General features: G+C 37.6%; 1 protein-coding gene across 1 annotated transcript in view; it reads right to left on the reverse strand.

The window, feature by feature from the left end:
• Nucleotides 1-5,556: 5,556 nt before the first annotated feature.
• LOC108684781 (protein deadpan-like) overlaps nt 5,557-13,566 on the reverse strand; it is a 22,716-nt gene continuing 14,706 nt past the window's right edge. Inside the window, exon 3 of the mRNA XM_018189261.1 lies at nt 5,557-6,777. Within this exon, the coding sequence (XP_018044750.1) occupies nt 5,770-6,777 (1,008 nt within the window). The 3' untranslated portion in view covers nt 5,557-5,769. The remainder of the gene's footprint in view (nt 6,778-13,566) is intronic.

The raw sequence follows: 13,566 nt of genomic DNA on the forward strand, positions 1-13,566 counted from the left end.
AATGATAATCGCTCTTTTTCCTACTTGCACAACGTGACCTCGATCTATTCACTCTAATTTCTCTTCAGATGATGAGGAACATTTTCTATAACTCGGGACTTCAACGACCTTGAGATTTTCTGCGAATGAATTTTCAAGAATCTATGGATTCTATTGCGTAAAATGGATAATCCACGATCAAAGATCGGAAAGAGAAGAATACGATGTTTTATTCGATGTTCGGTATTATGTTTTACATAACGTGACGTAATGAAAATTCTCATACCGCACAGATCATTCCAGCAATATTGCAACGTTCAAAGAGTTTTGCAGCGACATTGCAGTAATGTTGCTGCGAGTTCTGTGCTGTATAAGTTAAAAGATCTTTCATCGAAAATGTGAAATTATAAAACACTTGGACGCGTCTGTGCCCTAATTTTTTTATATTTTTTACAAACGCTCGAGATCTCTTGATTTAAAAAATCTTTATGAATGAATTTTCAAGCGAGGATCTGTGGATTTCACGGCATAATAAAGTAGATAATTCACTAGAATAAAAAAAATCAGAAAAGATTTTTTAGTCGCGATTTTTGGGACACCTATACATAAAAAGTTAGGCAAAATAACTTTTTATTTGAAAGTTTTGTAGCTCATGATGTTCCGGTTTCCCCTATACTATTAACAACAATCGTTACGTTTTGCTTTGACGATTAAAAAAATTGCACCACTCTACATTTCTTGGAGTGAAATTTCACACCAAGAAATTTAAAGAGAGAGAGAGAGCACAGATGCGATTATTCAAATTACCTAATTTCTTCATTTTTTAAACCTAATACCTTGGCAACCTAGAGCTTCAGCTCAGATAAACCCGCTACTACGATATAACGTGAAAATTATCGAAGATACGCGGAAGCGATCTCTACTCGAAAAACATATAAGATTACACGCGGGCGTGTCCTAATGCATATTTGCTGCTTAGGGAACGGCGCGACTCTAAATAAGGTAATCCGCGCCATTAAAGTTCTGGAAAAGTCGCGCCGTCCTTATCCGAAAGGCGCGGTATGTTCGTGAGATGTACGTTTTATCGTTTATTACGTGTCCGGATCTCGCGTTCCGATAAACCGGTTTCCGGTAAGCGGGCAGTCGCGGAAACGGATTTGGCTCATTTGCCAAGCGGATTTTACGCCCGTTTACGTTACGGTTATACATGCGGCGGGCAGGAAAGGCGTGCGAACAGTCATTCCGCTGGGCGCAAACAGGCAGACTTTAACGATCGGTAATCGGTTTCTCCGGCAGCGCTCGCCGCGCCGGGACGTTCCGGCAAAAAGTTTAATGGCCAGGAAAAAATCGCATTAACGATCCCGCCGCTCGTCGCCGCCGTCGCCTTTTCCCTGCGAAAGGCGCGTTCACTGAAGGTCGACCGCGCGAAGTGATGCAAATTATTCGACGAAAGAAAAAAGAAGGAGGGGAACAAGTGAAGGATATAATAATCGGCCCGAAGCAATTTTGGGCGATGCCATTTGATATTTTTTAGAACTGACAAGAAGCGAGAAAAGTATAACAAGAAATAAAATTATGCGAAGAATTTTGAAAGAAATTAATTTTATTTATTTTAATAAGTTACAAATATATTCCATATACTATATACATTTTTTTACTTACATATTAATGTATGATTTGTATCTTTATGGTGAATCCCTATTAGATTAATTAATGCAACTCTTTTTCTAGAGTAGAAGAATGTTGATATTTGTGTAAATTATAAATGGGATCGAGAAAAGAAAAAATTCTAGGGAATTCCAGACGTATTAAAAAATATAGTTTATTAAGTACTTACCTCAGACAATTCTTGCGTTTGATCGATGATAATCAGTTTCGATATTGAGAAAAATATTTTGATCATATCAAATCAAAAATCGGATTATTGAAATTGAATTTTTGGCTATCTTGATTAGAATGTTTATTGCTTTTAATTATAAATATCTATTTGTATCTTTGTAGTTTATTTAAGAATTATTTTAGAATTAATGCAACTAGATTTTTTAATAAAAAAAAAATGTTGATATATATATATAAATTATAATCAAAGAGAAGAAAAAATTTTTGAGGACCAACTCTTAGAAAGCTTAGAAATTGCATTGAGAGAAAAAATGAATTATAATTAAATTATATTAATTGTAACTATTTTTATGATAATAATAATTATAAATTATATTCATCTTCAATATCAACTATGTATATTTTTTCATAAAACTACAACAAATATAATTACTCTTACTAACATTGCAGCAATAACAATCATAATTATAGCATCGCGTAATTATAGTCAAAAATTTTTCTCAGTGCGCAGATTGCAAAACCGATTTCGATTGGGCAGGGAGTAATAAAAAACACGACGTAGTATACAGTTCAATATACATGCCTATATTGACTGCGTGTCTAAGTACATCGAATAAGGAATTCGAATCCCAGGATATTTAGCAATTAGAGACGTAAATTAGGTGGTGAGATGGTGACTCCTCGCTATGCTGGGCGCGATTTGTTAGTCGCGCCTCCACGGACGAATCGCTCGCTATTCACGCAAAATACACGCACACAAACGCATCCTCTTTCTCTTACGCCGTATATATACACCTAGATAACATCAAAATAAATCTATATCTCGCAAATAGCAATAATTCTGATCGAGAGGCTATGTACACGAATGGCGGACTAAAACGCATGCACTCTCACTCTTTCTCACTCACACTCATTGCCCTTTTTCTCCCCCCCCCCTCTCTCTCCCTCTCTTATTAATAATCGTAAACTAAATTACTCCATCATTTACATACATACAATTATCTTGTAACGCGTTTTTATGCGCAACTACGTCAGAAGGATTTCTTTTGTCGCTTGCACAATCGCAAAGTCACGGGACCGAATGGCCCCGCCAAAAGAGGCGGCAGTTTGCCTCCTCGCTGTATTTTCTCAGAGAAAATCGCAGAAGTTTAGGCGTATAGCTTTTTTTTACAATCCTGTCTCGCACTCGCTCTATTTTGGCATTCGCTCCTCGAAACATTCGCGTCGCTACGTGTCGTCGCTCTGCTCCGCATTTTCAATCCCATACTTGTTCTCCGTTAATTTTCCTCGATAGAGAGTGGCGCAAGTTGATTCAGATCATCAATCCAATCGATTAATTCAATCAATCCAGAGGAGTATACGCAAAAATATAAGTTAACCCTCTCTTTGGAATCATATTTTTATTTCATCCGTCTGCAATCTGGATCTTTTTTGCCCAGCCTAAATTTTTTTACTGTTTTAGTCTTTCAAAAAAAATTCAAAGTTATTTTTCAACATCTTTATCGCACTAAAATAGTTCTTTTTAACGATGTCTTATATGTTAAAATCTTAATTTAACACATTCACGACTGCGTGATTATCGATATGCATCATCATTATTTTGCTAAACTACTATCAATCAAGCATTTTTTAAGAGATGATAGCAATATTTCTGCAGTAATCTAAAGGCTGCATTCTAAAATTCATTACCAGTGTTAAAAATGCATAGCACGTAACATAAATTCTACACTGCAAAAAGTCTGATTGGATTAATGGAAATTCTAGTGGAAGAAAACAGAATTTTATAGTGAAATCTATTATATAGTAATTCTAGTTGATTAGAAAACCATATAATAACCGTATCTGAAATGATTGATATCAGAATCCATTGATTCATTCATTTTCAACAAGAAATTTTTCTTATTGCAGATTTTCAATATTGGCAATGAACAGTCAAAATATATATGCTACCTGTGCAGGTTGTATTCACCTATAGGCGTATTCAGATTTCTACCTGAGTGAGGAAATCTGAATTAGTCTCCAGGTGTTATATCATCCTTGTCTATGTATGATAAACAACAAGGATGGAATAATACTTGAGTGACACTGTAGTGAGAATCTGAACTCAACACTATGTGATTCCCGATGGTCACCATGATCCACTCAGTGAGTCATGTCGTTCAACAAGAAACAGCCGAAATTGTGTGAAAGAGCAAAAGTAAGAATGACATTTGAGTGAAATTTTATTCGTGCTAAAAAAGTCCCAGACTATAGACGGAAGATTAAAATAAAGATTAAATAGCTGACGAGATGGGCAAAGTCTGGAAATGGCTTATTTTCACATGGAACATAGCTATGTTTAACGAAATTAGAATAGCCGTCAGAGATTAATACGTCTTCGCTTTTCTGAACGTTCCTAAAAATAACGCTCGCGGCAATGCAGGGTGGTCTTTGAAATAAAAGGAAACGCACGGTGCTTAATCTTTCCCAAGTCACGCTACAAGATCGTTAAACGTTGGCGCGTTACGTTACACGATTTCGCTCGTTACGTTCATCCCCCGTTGAATTCGCTCCGTTCTGAAATCGTTTCGCCGATACAAGAATCAAGCGATGCAAGTCCCGAAGCGTCGAGAACGCCGTTATTCGAGCGGCGTTTTCGCGAGATTTTGCAACGAATTTAACGACCACGGCGACGGCGGCGCTTTTGGCCGCGATGCAAATTAAAGGCTTCATTAGCGTCGTCGCAAGAAACGGCGCGTACGGCAATGCTGACGTCACACGTTCTCGCGCGCAGGAGTTATTAAGCGAGAATGCGCATACGCCTTTTCCGTGTACTCATTTCCACAGTCGAGCGTAAGTGGTGCGACAAGGGGGAAAAAAAAAAAAGAAAAAAGTTGGCCGCGGTTTTCCTCGGTTTTCTGCCTCGAGCGTGAAAATCTAGAGATCGGTGAAATAATTTATATCTGGGAGAGAAGGGAAGATAAATTACGGTTTCGATGTACGTAAAATTCATTGACCTTGCAACTGCGTAAAAGGGTAATTTCAAGTACCCTCCTCCCTACCAATTAGTATACCTCTCGATATTAACGCGCCAATCGCGTTAATTTCCCGCGCCTGTGAAAATTCACCGATCGCGCAATCCCCCGATTGTGGATTATCGCGAAATTGTGTCATTGCCAATTTTATAATAATAACGTAAATAAATATCGCGCGTTAATTACTTTTGACTTCGCGCACCGCCACTCTTTTGAGAATTATATTACGTTAATTGAGGAGCACTTTTCGAAATGTACGCGCATTTTCGCCCAGGGACATATCCTCGAAATCGCACGTGTCGAACTGAACATTTTGCAACATCAAAAGAGATTCTATAACACAAGTCTGGTCACGATTTTTTTTCAAAATCTTATGAAGAAAAAAGATTTATTTACTTTGAATATTGAAATCATAAAAAATTCGCAAAAAACTGAATAAAGAAAGGTGATTCACTATGCCGCAGAGTTGATTAAAGTTATAGAACAGATTAAAGTGATAGTATATATATATATATAAGTATATATATCCTTTTGGTAGGTATTTGACAAAATCATTCGTGATCAAACTGTTATAGAATCTCTAATTAAAACAAATACAATTTCTTTCTTGCAATCTTCGATTTCTTAGTTAGACAAAAATATTAAGTATGTCGCATCCAGACTTAAAAAATTTCAATGACGCACTACCTTAAAAATAATCTAAAATCTACGACAGTTTTACGTCTCCAAAATTATTCTCAATAATAACTATTAATTTCGTTTACCGAGACCGATCATCCAGATACGTATCGAATATACACGACTTGATCGTAGCCATCATAAGGACGATTTCCGCAGTAGACGACGATCGCAGCTGCGCACCGGCATGACTTCCGGTTTCGCACGCGCGCTTCACGAGATACACTTTTATTTACAAAGATAAAGAGCCTTTGGATCTTTACCACGGTCTCCACATACCCTCCTCATCCTTGACTGGTTGCTGGCCGACTGGTGACGGAGAGGGCATGCCAACGGCGACCTCGCTATCCGCATGACTAGACGGTCTGTCCTCATGGATGATGGGACCGCCGGTCTCGGTCGATAGACGGGCTTGCTGCTGTTGCTGCTGCCGCAGATGATGATGATGATCGACTACACCGGAATGCGCCGAGTTTCTCGAACCAGCGGTCTTTATCTTCTTGGACGTAGTGGTGAAGTCGAGTGGCTGTTCTGGCTGCTCCATTCGCGGGCTCTTGCTAGGCTTGAGGCCGGTAGGATCCTGCCATTCCTGGCCGATTTCCTCATGCGGTCGCTTCGCCAGCTTGTCAGTGGCTTTGAGCAGTGACATGTTGGTCGCCGCCCAGATCGCCGTTGGCGGATTAGGCCCGATGCTGATGCCGTTCGCTGCGGCCGCTGCTGCCAATTGCACGTAGTGGCTCGGCAGTAAAAAGACCACCTGGCCGTCCGGCAATCGGGAGGGTATTACTTGTACCACCGAGAGCATGTTGGGGTTCTGTTGCGAGGTGGAGGCTTGATCAACGGGCAAGCCCGACGGATGATGTGGGTGATGCGGATCCAACGTCGCCGGGTTCACCTGGCTGAAGGCGGAGGTCGGTCGGCTGCTGTTATTGTTCTCATCGCCAGCGGTGGTGCTGCTATCGGGTCGTGCCGCCTCCACCATCTCTGGGATCTCGGACTTGATCAGACCAGCCGGCGTGAGCGCGGCGCTGCAATGCGGTCCGACCGGCACGTGGTGATCCAACGGGCCCGGGCTCGTCGTCCCCGCCACGCGATCCGTCACGCTACCCGGGCTGCTGCCCAGGCCACTGTCCGGTCGCGAGCCCAGGTCCAAATCAAGTTCTGACACACAGCTATCGAGATGGCGAAGCAGCCGCTGCTTCACTGCCGGATCCATTGGTGTGGTGTTGCCCGTGATGATGTCTGGTGCATCGAGATAGCGGCTCACCTGAAACACGATAATGAGAAACCGGTGATGCAAATACAGGTCAAAAATAAAACGTCTTTTCATATTACGAAGAGCTGTCGATTGGACGCTAGTAAAGTCGCTTCCTTTGTGGACATAAGATAGTGAGACAATTTATGATACTCTCTTGGCTTAATGGAAGCTCCTTAAATCACGACAATTGAATTGTGAATTGACTTTTAGCCTTTCTATATAAGGATCCTATATAAATTCAGAAGGGAGCAGTAAAAAAGAGAAAAAATACTGATCTTTCGATATGAATACATACTAAAGTAGAGACTCTCAAGTAAGATTTTGGACACTCATGTTTATTTCTATCAATGTAAGTTAAGTTTAATCTGATTCAAGTTTCGTCTTTTCTAGTTCTAAGAATTAGAAAAAGATGAAAAGTAATTTAAATAAAGATTAAGGTTAATCTACATTGATAGAAATGAACGTCAGTAATCTTTTACGAAAAAAATATGGCAGCAATCATTATGTAGAGTATATAGGATAGATTATGCAAAGCTTCACGAAAACCTATATACTTTACAATAGAGTCAAATATTGCCGCTATATTTGTCTCGCGTGACTAGACTCTTGCTTGAGCGTCTCTACAGTAAACGAAGAGTTGTAACAGTGAGGAACGCGCGCTTAGTTTGTGCAGATGAATCATGCTGAAATCCTTGAATTTTATGCAAACGTGCAAATAGTCACGGAGACACATTGATATTAGAGAACGGCACGGCGCCAGAAACTCATGTCGTTCAGAAGAGACCGAGCTTCTCGCTTTGTGCGACAGTCAATCCACATTACCGCGAATAATTTCATTCTATTTCTTTTTCTTGAATTCCCTCAACGGAGCGAGGGTTGGTGCCAAACCTAATATGCAGGCCAACATCAAGTGATGATTAACATATATATTGTATGAGTGAGTGATTTTCGTGACGTTAATAAGTGAACATTCTGTGAAAATTCTTTTATTGTTGCGGAATATACGGCATATTGAGAATACAAATCAAACTTTTCATGAATTAATTTTAGCTAGGATCCTTCAAACAGCAACTTGAGCCTTTTTTGGCGCAAGCAAAATTTCATTCTCCGAAATTAAGGACGACGTTTGGTTCCTTCTCCTAAAATATCTTGTTAAAAAACTATTTGTAATTGATAATGTAAAGGAAATGTTTAAAAAATAATCCAAAATTTTTCCATATTTTTTGAAACCTTAGAACATTTTTAGAACAATAAAAAAATTTGTGCTGGACAAAAAAGATCTCGATTGCAGAGGATTAATTCTAAAACTACAACTATATGCAAATTATATCTAAGTTTTAAAGCGTTTAAATTACAGAATGCAAGTGAACTTCCTTCTTACAGCGATTAATACAAGAAAGTTCCAAGTTCTTTACCTACAATTTAGAATCTCATAATACCAATCGTACAGATCGTACCAACCGCGTTTACAATTTTTACTTCGAATCCAAATGACCTGTTACTATAGTCGAAAATTAATGAGACAGTATAGATATATAAAATCGGAAATGTGTATTTGTGTGTGCCTATAATGTATAACTTTATGCAACTTTTCGCAATGTACTAAACTCTGAATCAGTTATAGATTCGCTAAACTCAAAGAATCGTGCGGATCGATCTTCCCTGGAGCACGAACAATTTCACGAACGGAGGCGATTTTTGCGGGAGGTAACACCAGCGATAAACAAACATTCGTGCGAGTCAACGTCGAAATATATTGCGCGCTAGAAATTCCGCTCTGGACCGCGAGCGCGGTGTATCGCGCGTCAGTCATTATCGACCGCCAGAGCGTAATTGAATATTTCGCTCTTTAATCCGCAGTACGGTCGAGTAACGGCGCCGCGTGATTATTTGTTGCCCGGTATCCCTCCCTGGCGTTGCGCGACCCGGACGGGCCTTCCCGCGGCCTCGTAATTTATTTCGTACGTGCCGGCGATAACAACCGACGCGATAAAACGCTCTTTAACCCGTTGGTCGGGCGGAACGACGACGCAACTGCAAACTTTTCGCAGGCTGGCATTATCGCCACGAATCACTAATTAACGCGCGCTTAGAACGGCCCGCTGATTAACGTGCCGTGCGCGGAAGGTAATCGGCTGGGATTTTATAATAATGTACCTCGGCGGTTCGATATTTCGAAATAATTAAAGAGGAAGATTGAATTGCGCATTAGACGAAAATTCGCCGCAAGCTTTGTTTTTCGTTCCTGCGTTATAACTTTCTCTTTTTTATTTTTAAATTTCAAACATCTATATTTCACTTTAAGTAGAGAAAGTGTACACTAGTTTAATACGATAAAAACAGATCTACAAGGAAAGAAAACGATTTTGCTGAAGTATCTAATAAAAATTTAGGTAAAATTTAGGTAAAAAAAAAAAAACAGATCTGAAAATAATTTTGCAGAATAAAAATAATTTTATAGGAATTTTATGATGAGAGCAATGCTACACAAAGTTTGATATTTTAGCAATCAATTTAAACGTTCTATGTAATTATTTTGATGATCCAACAAAATTGTTTTAACATTTGTATCTAAAATTTTTAAATACTTCAGCACAATTATTTTTTCGGTATAAGAATTTAAGACAATATAAAAAGGGAATATCTTTTATGAATTCGGAATAAATTTTTTTAATTCATTATTTTGATGGTCTAATAAAATTTATTTTCAAATTTGTATCTAGTTAAATTTTTAGACACTTTAGCAAAACCATTCTTTCCATGTAAAGTTACTGTTATACAAAATTAGTTTAGTGATAAATCATAGCTAGAAAAATACAATTTTTACATTATTATCGGGTTGAGCGAATTTAAATCTAAGTCAAAACCAGAAAATAAAAAATCGGATCTCTGTATTGGCTTTAATTTGAATGTTAAATAATCGCCACATTTGTTGGTTGTTCGCAAGCAACATACATAAAAATAAAATTAGTGAAGTTACTTCCTTTATTGGTTGATTTTCTAAATCCAACTGTAGTTCTTTATTTGAATAGAAATTGATTGGCATATTACAATCGCCTTGTTATTGATTACGATTCGATCATGCGTGAGAGAATTATTAATATGATTTTTCGCAGAGTGAGTCCTTTCCATCACTTAAATATATATTGTAAAGCAAGTGTCTCTGCATTTTTTTCGCAAGTTAGAGGAAGAAATTCAAGAGGTCATACGTGGATCTGAAATTTCGAAACTAGAAAATTGTATCCGCGAATTATATCGCATTTAAACGATAGTACGTGCGTGCGAAAAACGACGATGAATCGTTGAAAAAGTCAGTAACGCGCGATCGCCGCGACACGAGCTTGCGGTAGACCGGAAGAGAGCCGAATTACGAGTGGAAGCGGCGGCGATTCGGGCGGAAGCGGCGCGATTGATCTCTAATCGCATAGCGTATCGCGCGCTATATTTTACACGGCGGCGTATCGAGCGTGCATTGCACACCGGCAAAATTATTGTCGTCGCTGCTGCTGCTGCGCTGCACTGGCGAGGCAATAGTTTTGCGGCGAGCCGCGAATGCGCGAGAGAGCTTTTATGGGTCGCTGCTTCAAAATAAAGCAACTGAATCGGCTACCGCCGTCGCTGCCGCCACGCGTTGGAAAGAGACCGACTTCGAGGGCATGAAAAGATCGCGTATCGGATAGATATCTGCGAATGTGGGTTAATCGCGCGCGTCAGCAATTAGGAGAAGCGGAACTTGTATTTTCGACTCTTTGTGGATGTTTCTGAAGAATTAGAAATTAATTTAAATCAGTACCAGAAAAAGAGAACAATTATTAACAATCGATAATCTTTGGTATACAAAGTGGCAAAAAAGTTCGGCTGTAAAACTTTGTATATTTATCAAATTATTATTCAGATAACAAGTTGACGCTATTTGTCGTTAAAATAATATTTGAAGATATCAAAATGACGACAAATGTCATCAGTTTGTTTTACCTAAGTAATAATTCGCTGCTTTGATAGAAAAGTGACATTTCAAAATTGGAAATTTTTTTTTTCAGAAGAGTATTTTTAAAATTCTGAATTGAGACAACGTTTCAAGGAAAAATGGCATGACTCCAAATAGGACGTTTTTCTATAACTATTTTAACATCAACAACATTCCTTCACAGTATTACTCCAAAATGTCTCTGTTCTATAAACAATCATTGCGAATTTAATCAGATGACAAGCGATATTTCCGTGTTGTAGCGGTAAATTGAGAATTACAAATGTATCGTTCTTCCAATAAAAATATGTATTTTTAACAAAAATAATCTTTAGAGTTGATTTTATCATTATCTAAAAAGTGCACAATTTTAGTTTACTTTTTTTATTAAAGTGGTAATGTATTAAAAGAAAACAAATTCTGGAGTATTGTGTTAGTTTCGTCTAATTAAATATCAAAAAGATTACATTGAACTGAAGATCGTTCTATTGGTTGCCTGAGAGAGAGAATTATTTATTCATGGAAAGAAGCGCGATCATCGTTAACATATTTTCAAAGCGCCTTAAGCTTGTATCAGTGACTATTTTGAAATGCTAATTACTATCTTTGATATTTAACAAAATAATAATTAACATTCCAGAGTTGTTTTGTTTGAAAATATACGTTACTAATGATTTGATAAACAAAACTTTGTTGCTAAACTTTTTTGCCTTTCAGTACACACATAAGTATATTTTAGGAATAGATTTCTTCATACAACATTTACGTATTCCATGTAAAAGAGAAAACATCTCTATGCGTGGGTGGGTAGTTTTTGACCTGGTTTTCGTGTGCATCGCGTTTCTCTCCCTCTCAAAGTGTATCGCGTCATTCCTCTATCCTAGGAATATATACATATATGAACACTCTGGATCCCTCGACACGTTCGTAGTCGAGTATTTCAAAGAAAATTCGACAACTGGCCTTCAATGTCGAGTATATGACTAGTTTAGTTTCAGATCAAAATTCCATCAAGTTGAGATCCGTTTCAAAGAAACCGATTTACAGTTTATTACACGATTGCACTTGCGCTAAGAATTTCTCGGAATCCGTTAATCTTCATGCGCTACCGATCTCTCGGAGTTTCTAGGAAATACTAAATATTTCGCCGCGTTAGTTTTCCATTTTACTCCTTCATCTCGAGAGGAAGGAATGAATGACGGCATAGAGCATTTTGCGCTTGCAGAGACGAGCAGAAATGTACCATACTTTCAACGGATAAGACGAGATCCCGTAGAAAGGAAAGATCGCGAGCGATGTTAGGACATGTTGCCTTGGTCGACCGCCGATTTTATAAGATCATAAAATTTGGCTTGCAGGAACTTCTGCTACTTCTTTTCTTTTTGTCTTTCTTTCTTCTTTCCTTTCTCGCTTCATGCGTCGTGATTTTGTCCGGCGCTCAACTCGCCGCTCATCCAAAATTTTAGGCACGCTCTTCTAATTCTCCGAAACGTAGAGTTGCAAAATCTGATTCTTTCCCATGATCTATTTCTGCAGTCGAAATTAAAAGATTTTTACATTCATTTCTGAGAAAAATTTCTAGTTGAAAATGAATCAATATATGCTGATCATATTAATCAGAATTCTGCTCATTATAATTGGGCGTATCTGGTTATCTCGATTAGAATTCTAATAGATTTAACCAGGAAATTTTGATTTATCTATTTTTCATTAGAATTTCAATTAAAGTAATCAGTACTCTTTTTTTAACGTTTTAATATCAATTTCTATATAATATCAATATAGATTAATTACACACTTTCGATTAACTTATTTTTTATTTTTTTTTTAAATAAATAATTTTTAGAACGAGAAAAAAACGAGATTAAAGCTAATCTATATTAGTAAAAATAAATACGAAAGAAATTTTCAAATCTTCGTGCGAAGTTGGCGGAATTAACTGAAGCTTATTTTTGCATCAATTGTTAATAAATAAAAAAAATAAGAGTAATGTAATAGACAGATATAATTTTTAATACATTGATTTTTTAGTTTCACGTCCATGTTTATGTATACGTCGTCAAACCAGTTTCTTTAAATGTATGAGGATTGATGGAAAAATTCTTTGTATCGTTCTATTTCTGATGCTGTGATATTGGAAAAAAACTACTTTCATGTATCAATGATCTATCGAATATATACACTTTTTATTACGCTTTAAAACAATTGGAGAACGTTTAGTGGCGAATTTTGTATCATCCTCTTTAAAGAAACGGCTGTTATGTCTTCTTTTTATCAGGAAGAGATTTTCTTTCACGCAAGTTTTTCAAGATTATGAAATGATCAAGAAAGATAAATGACGAAATGACACCTGAAAGAGAGCCTGATGTTACCGTTTTGATTTATTCTTTTGTCGCAAGAATGGAAGAGATACTCCAGATGCCTTCTTAAAGAGGATGTCACAGAATTCATGTTGTACGTTTTTGAGCTCTCGGAGTTGCTGCCTGTTCATTGTACGATTGATTTGACAATTTGAAAGTTTCCTAATTACTTTTTCGAGGCGCCTTTTTATGGCACAATTAAAGAAACATCTACTCGAGCCATATTCTAAAACATGTAGCAAATTATAGAACGTGAAAGCTTACATACTGGTCTCTAGACGGTGTACAAGCAGAAGACCTTGGCCTTGCTAGCCGTCATCGCGGTATTACGCAATTGTTGCGCACGGAATATGTACAATACAATCTCAGAACTTTTCAATTAACACTCATGCGTATATATATCGTGTATATATATATATATATTGGGTTGTCCGGAAAGTTCGTGCCGACTAACCTATATAATTTAATAAA

Source organism: Atta colombica, unplaced genomic scaffold, assembly GCF_001594045.1.
Source record: "Atta colombica isolate Treedump-2 unplaced genomic scaffold, Acol1.0 scaffold140, whole genome shotgun sequence".
NCBI lineage: Eukaryota > Metazoa > Arthropoda > Insecta > Hymenoptera > Formicidae > Atta > Atta colombica.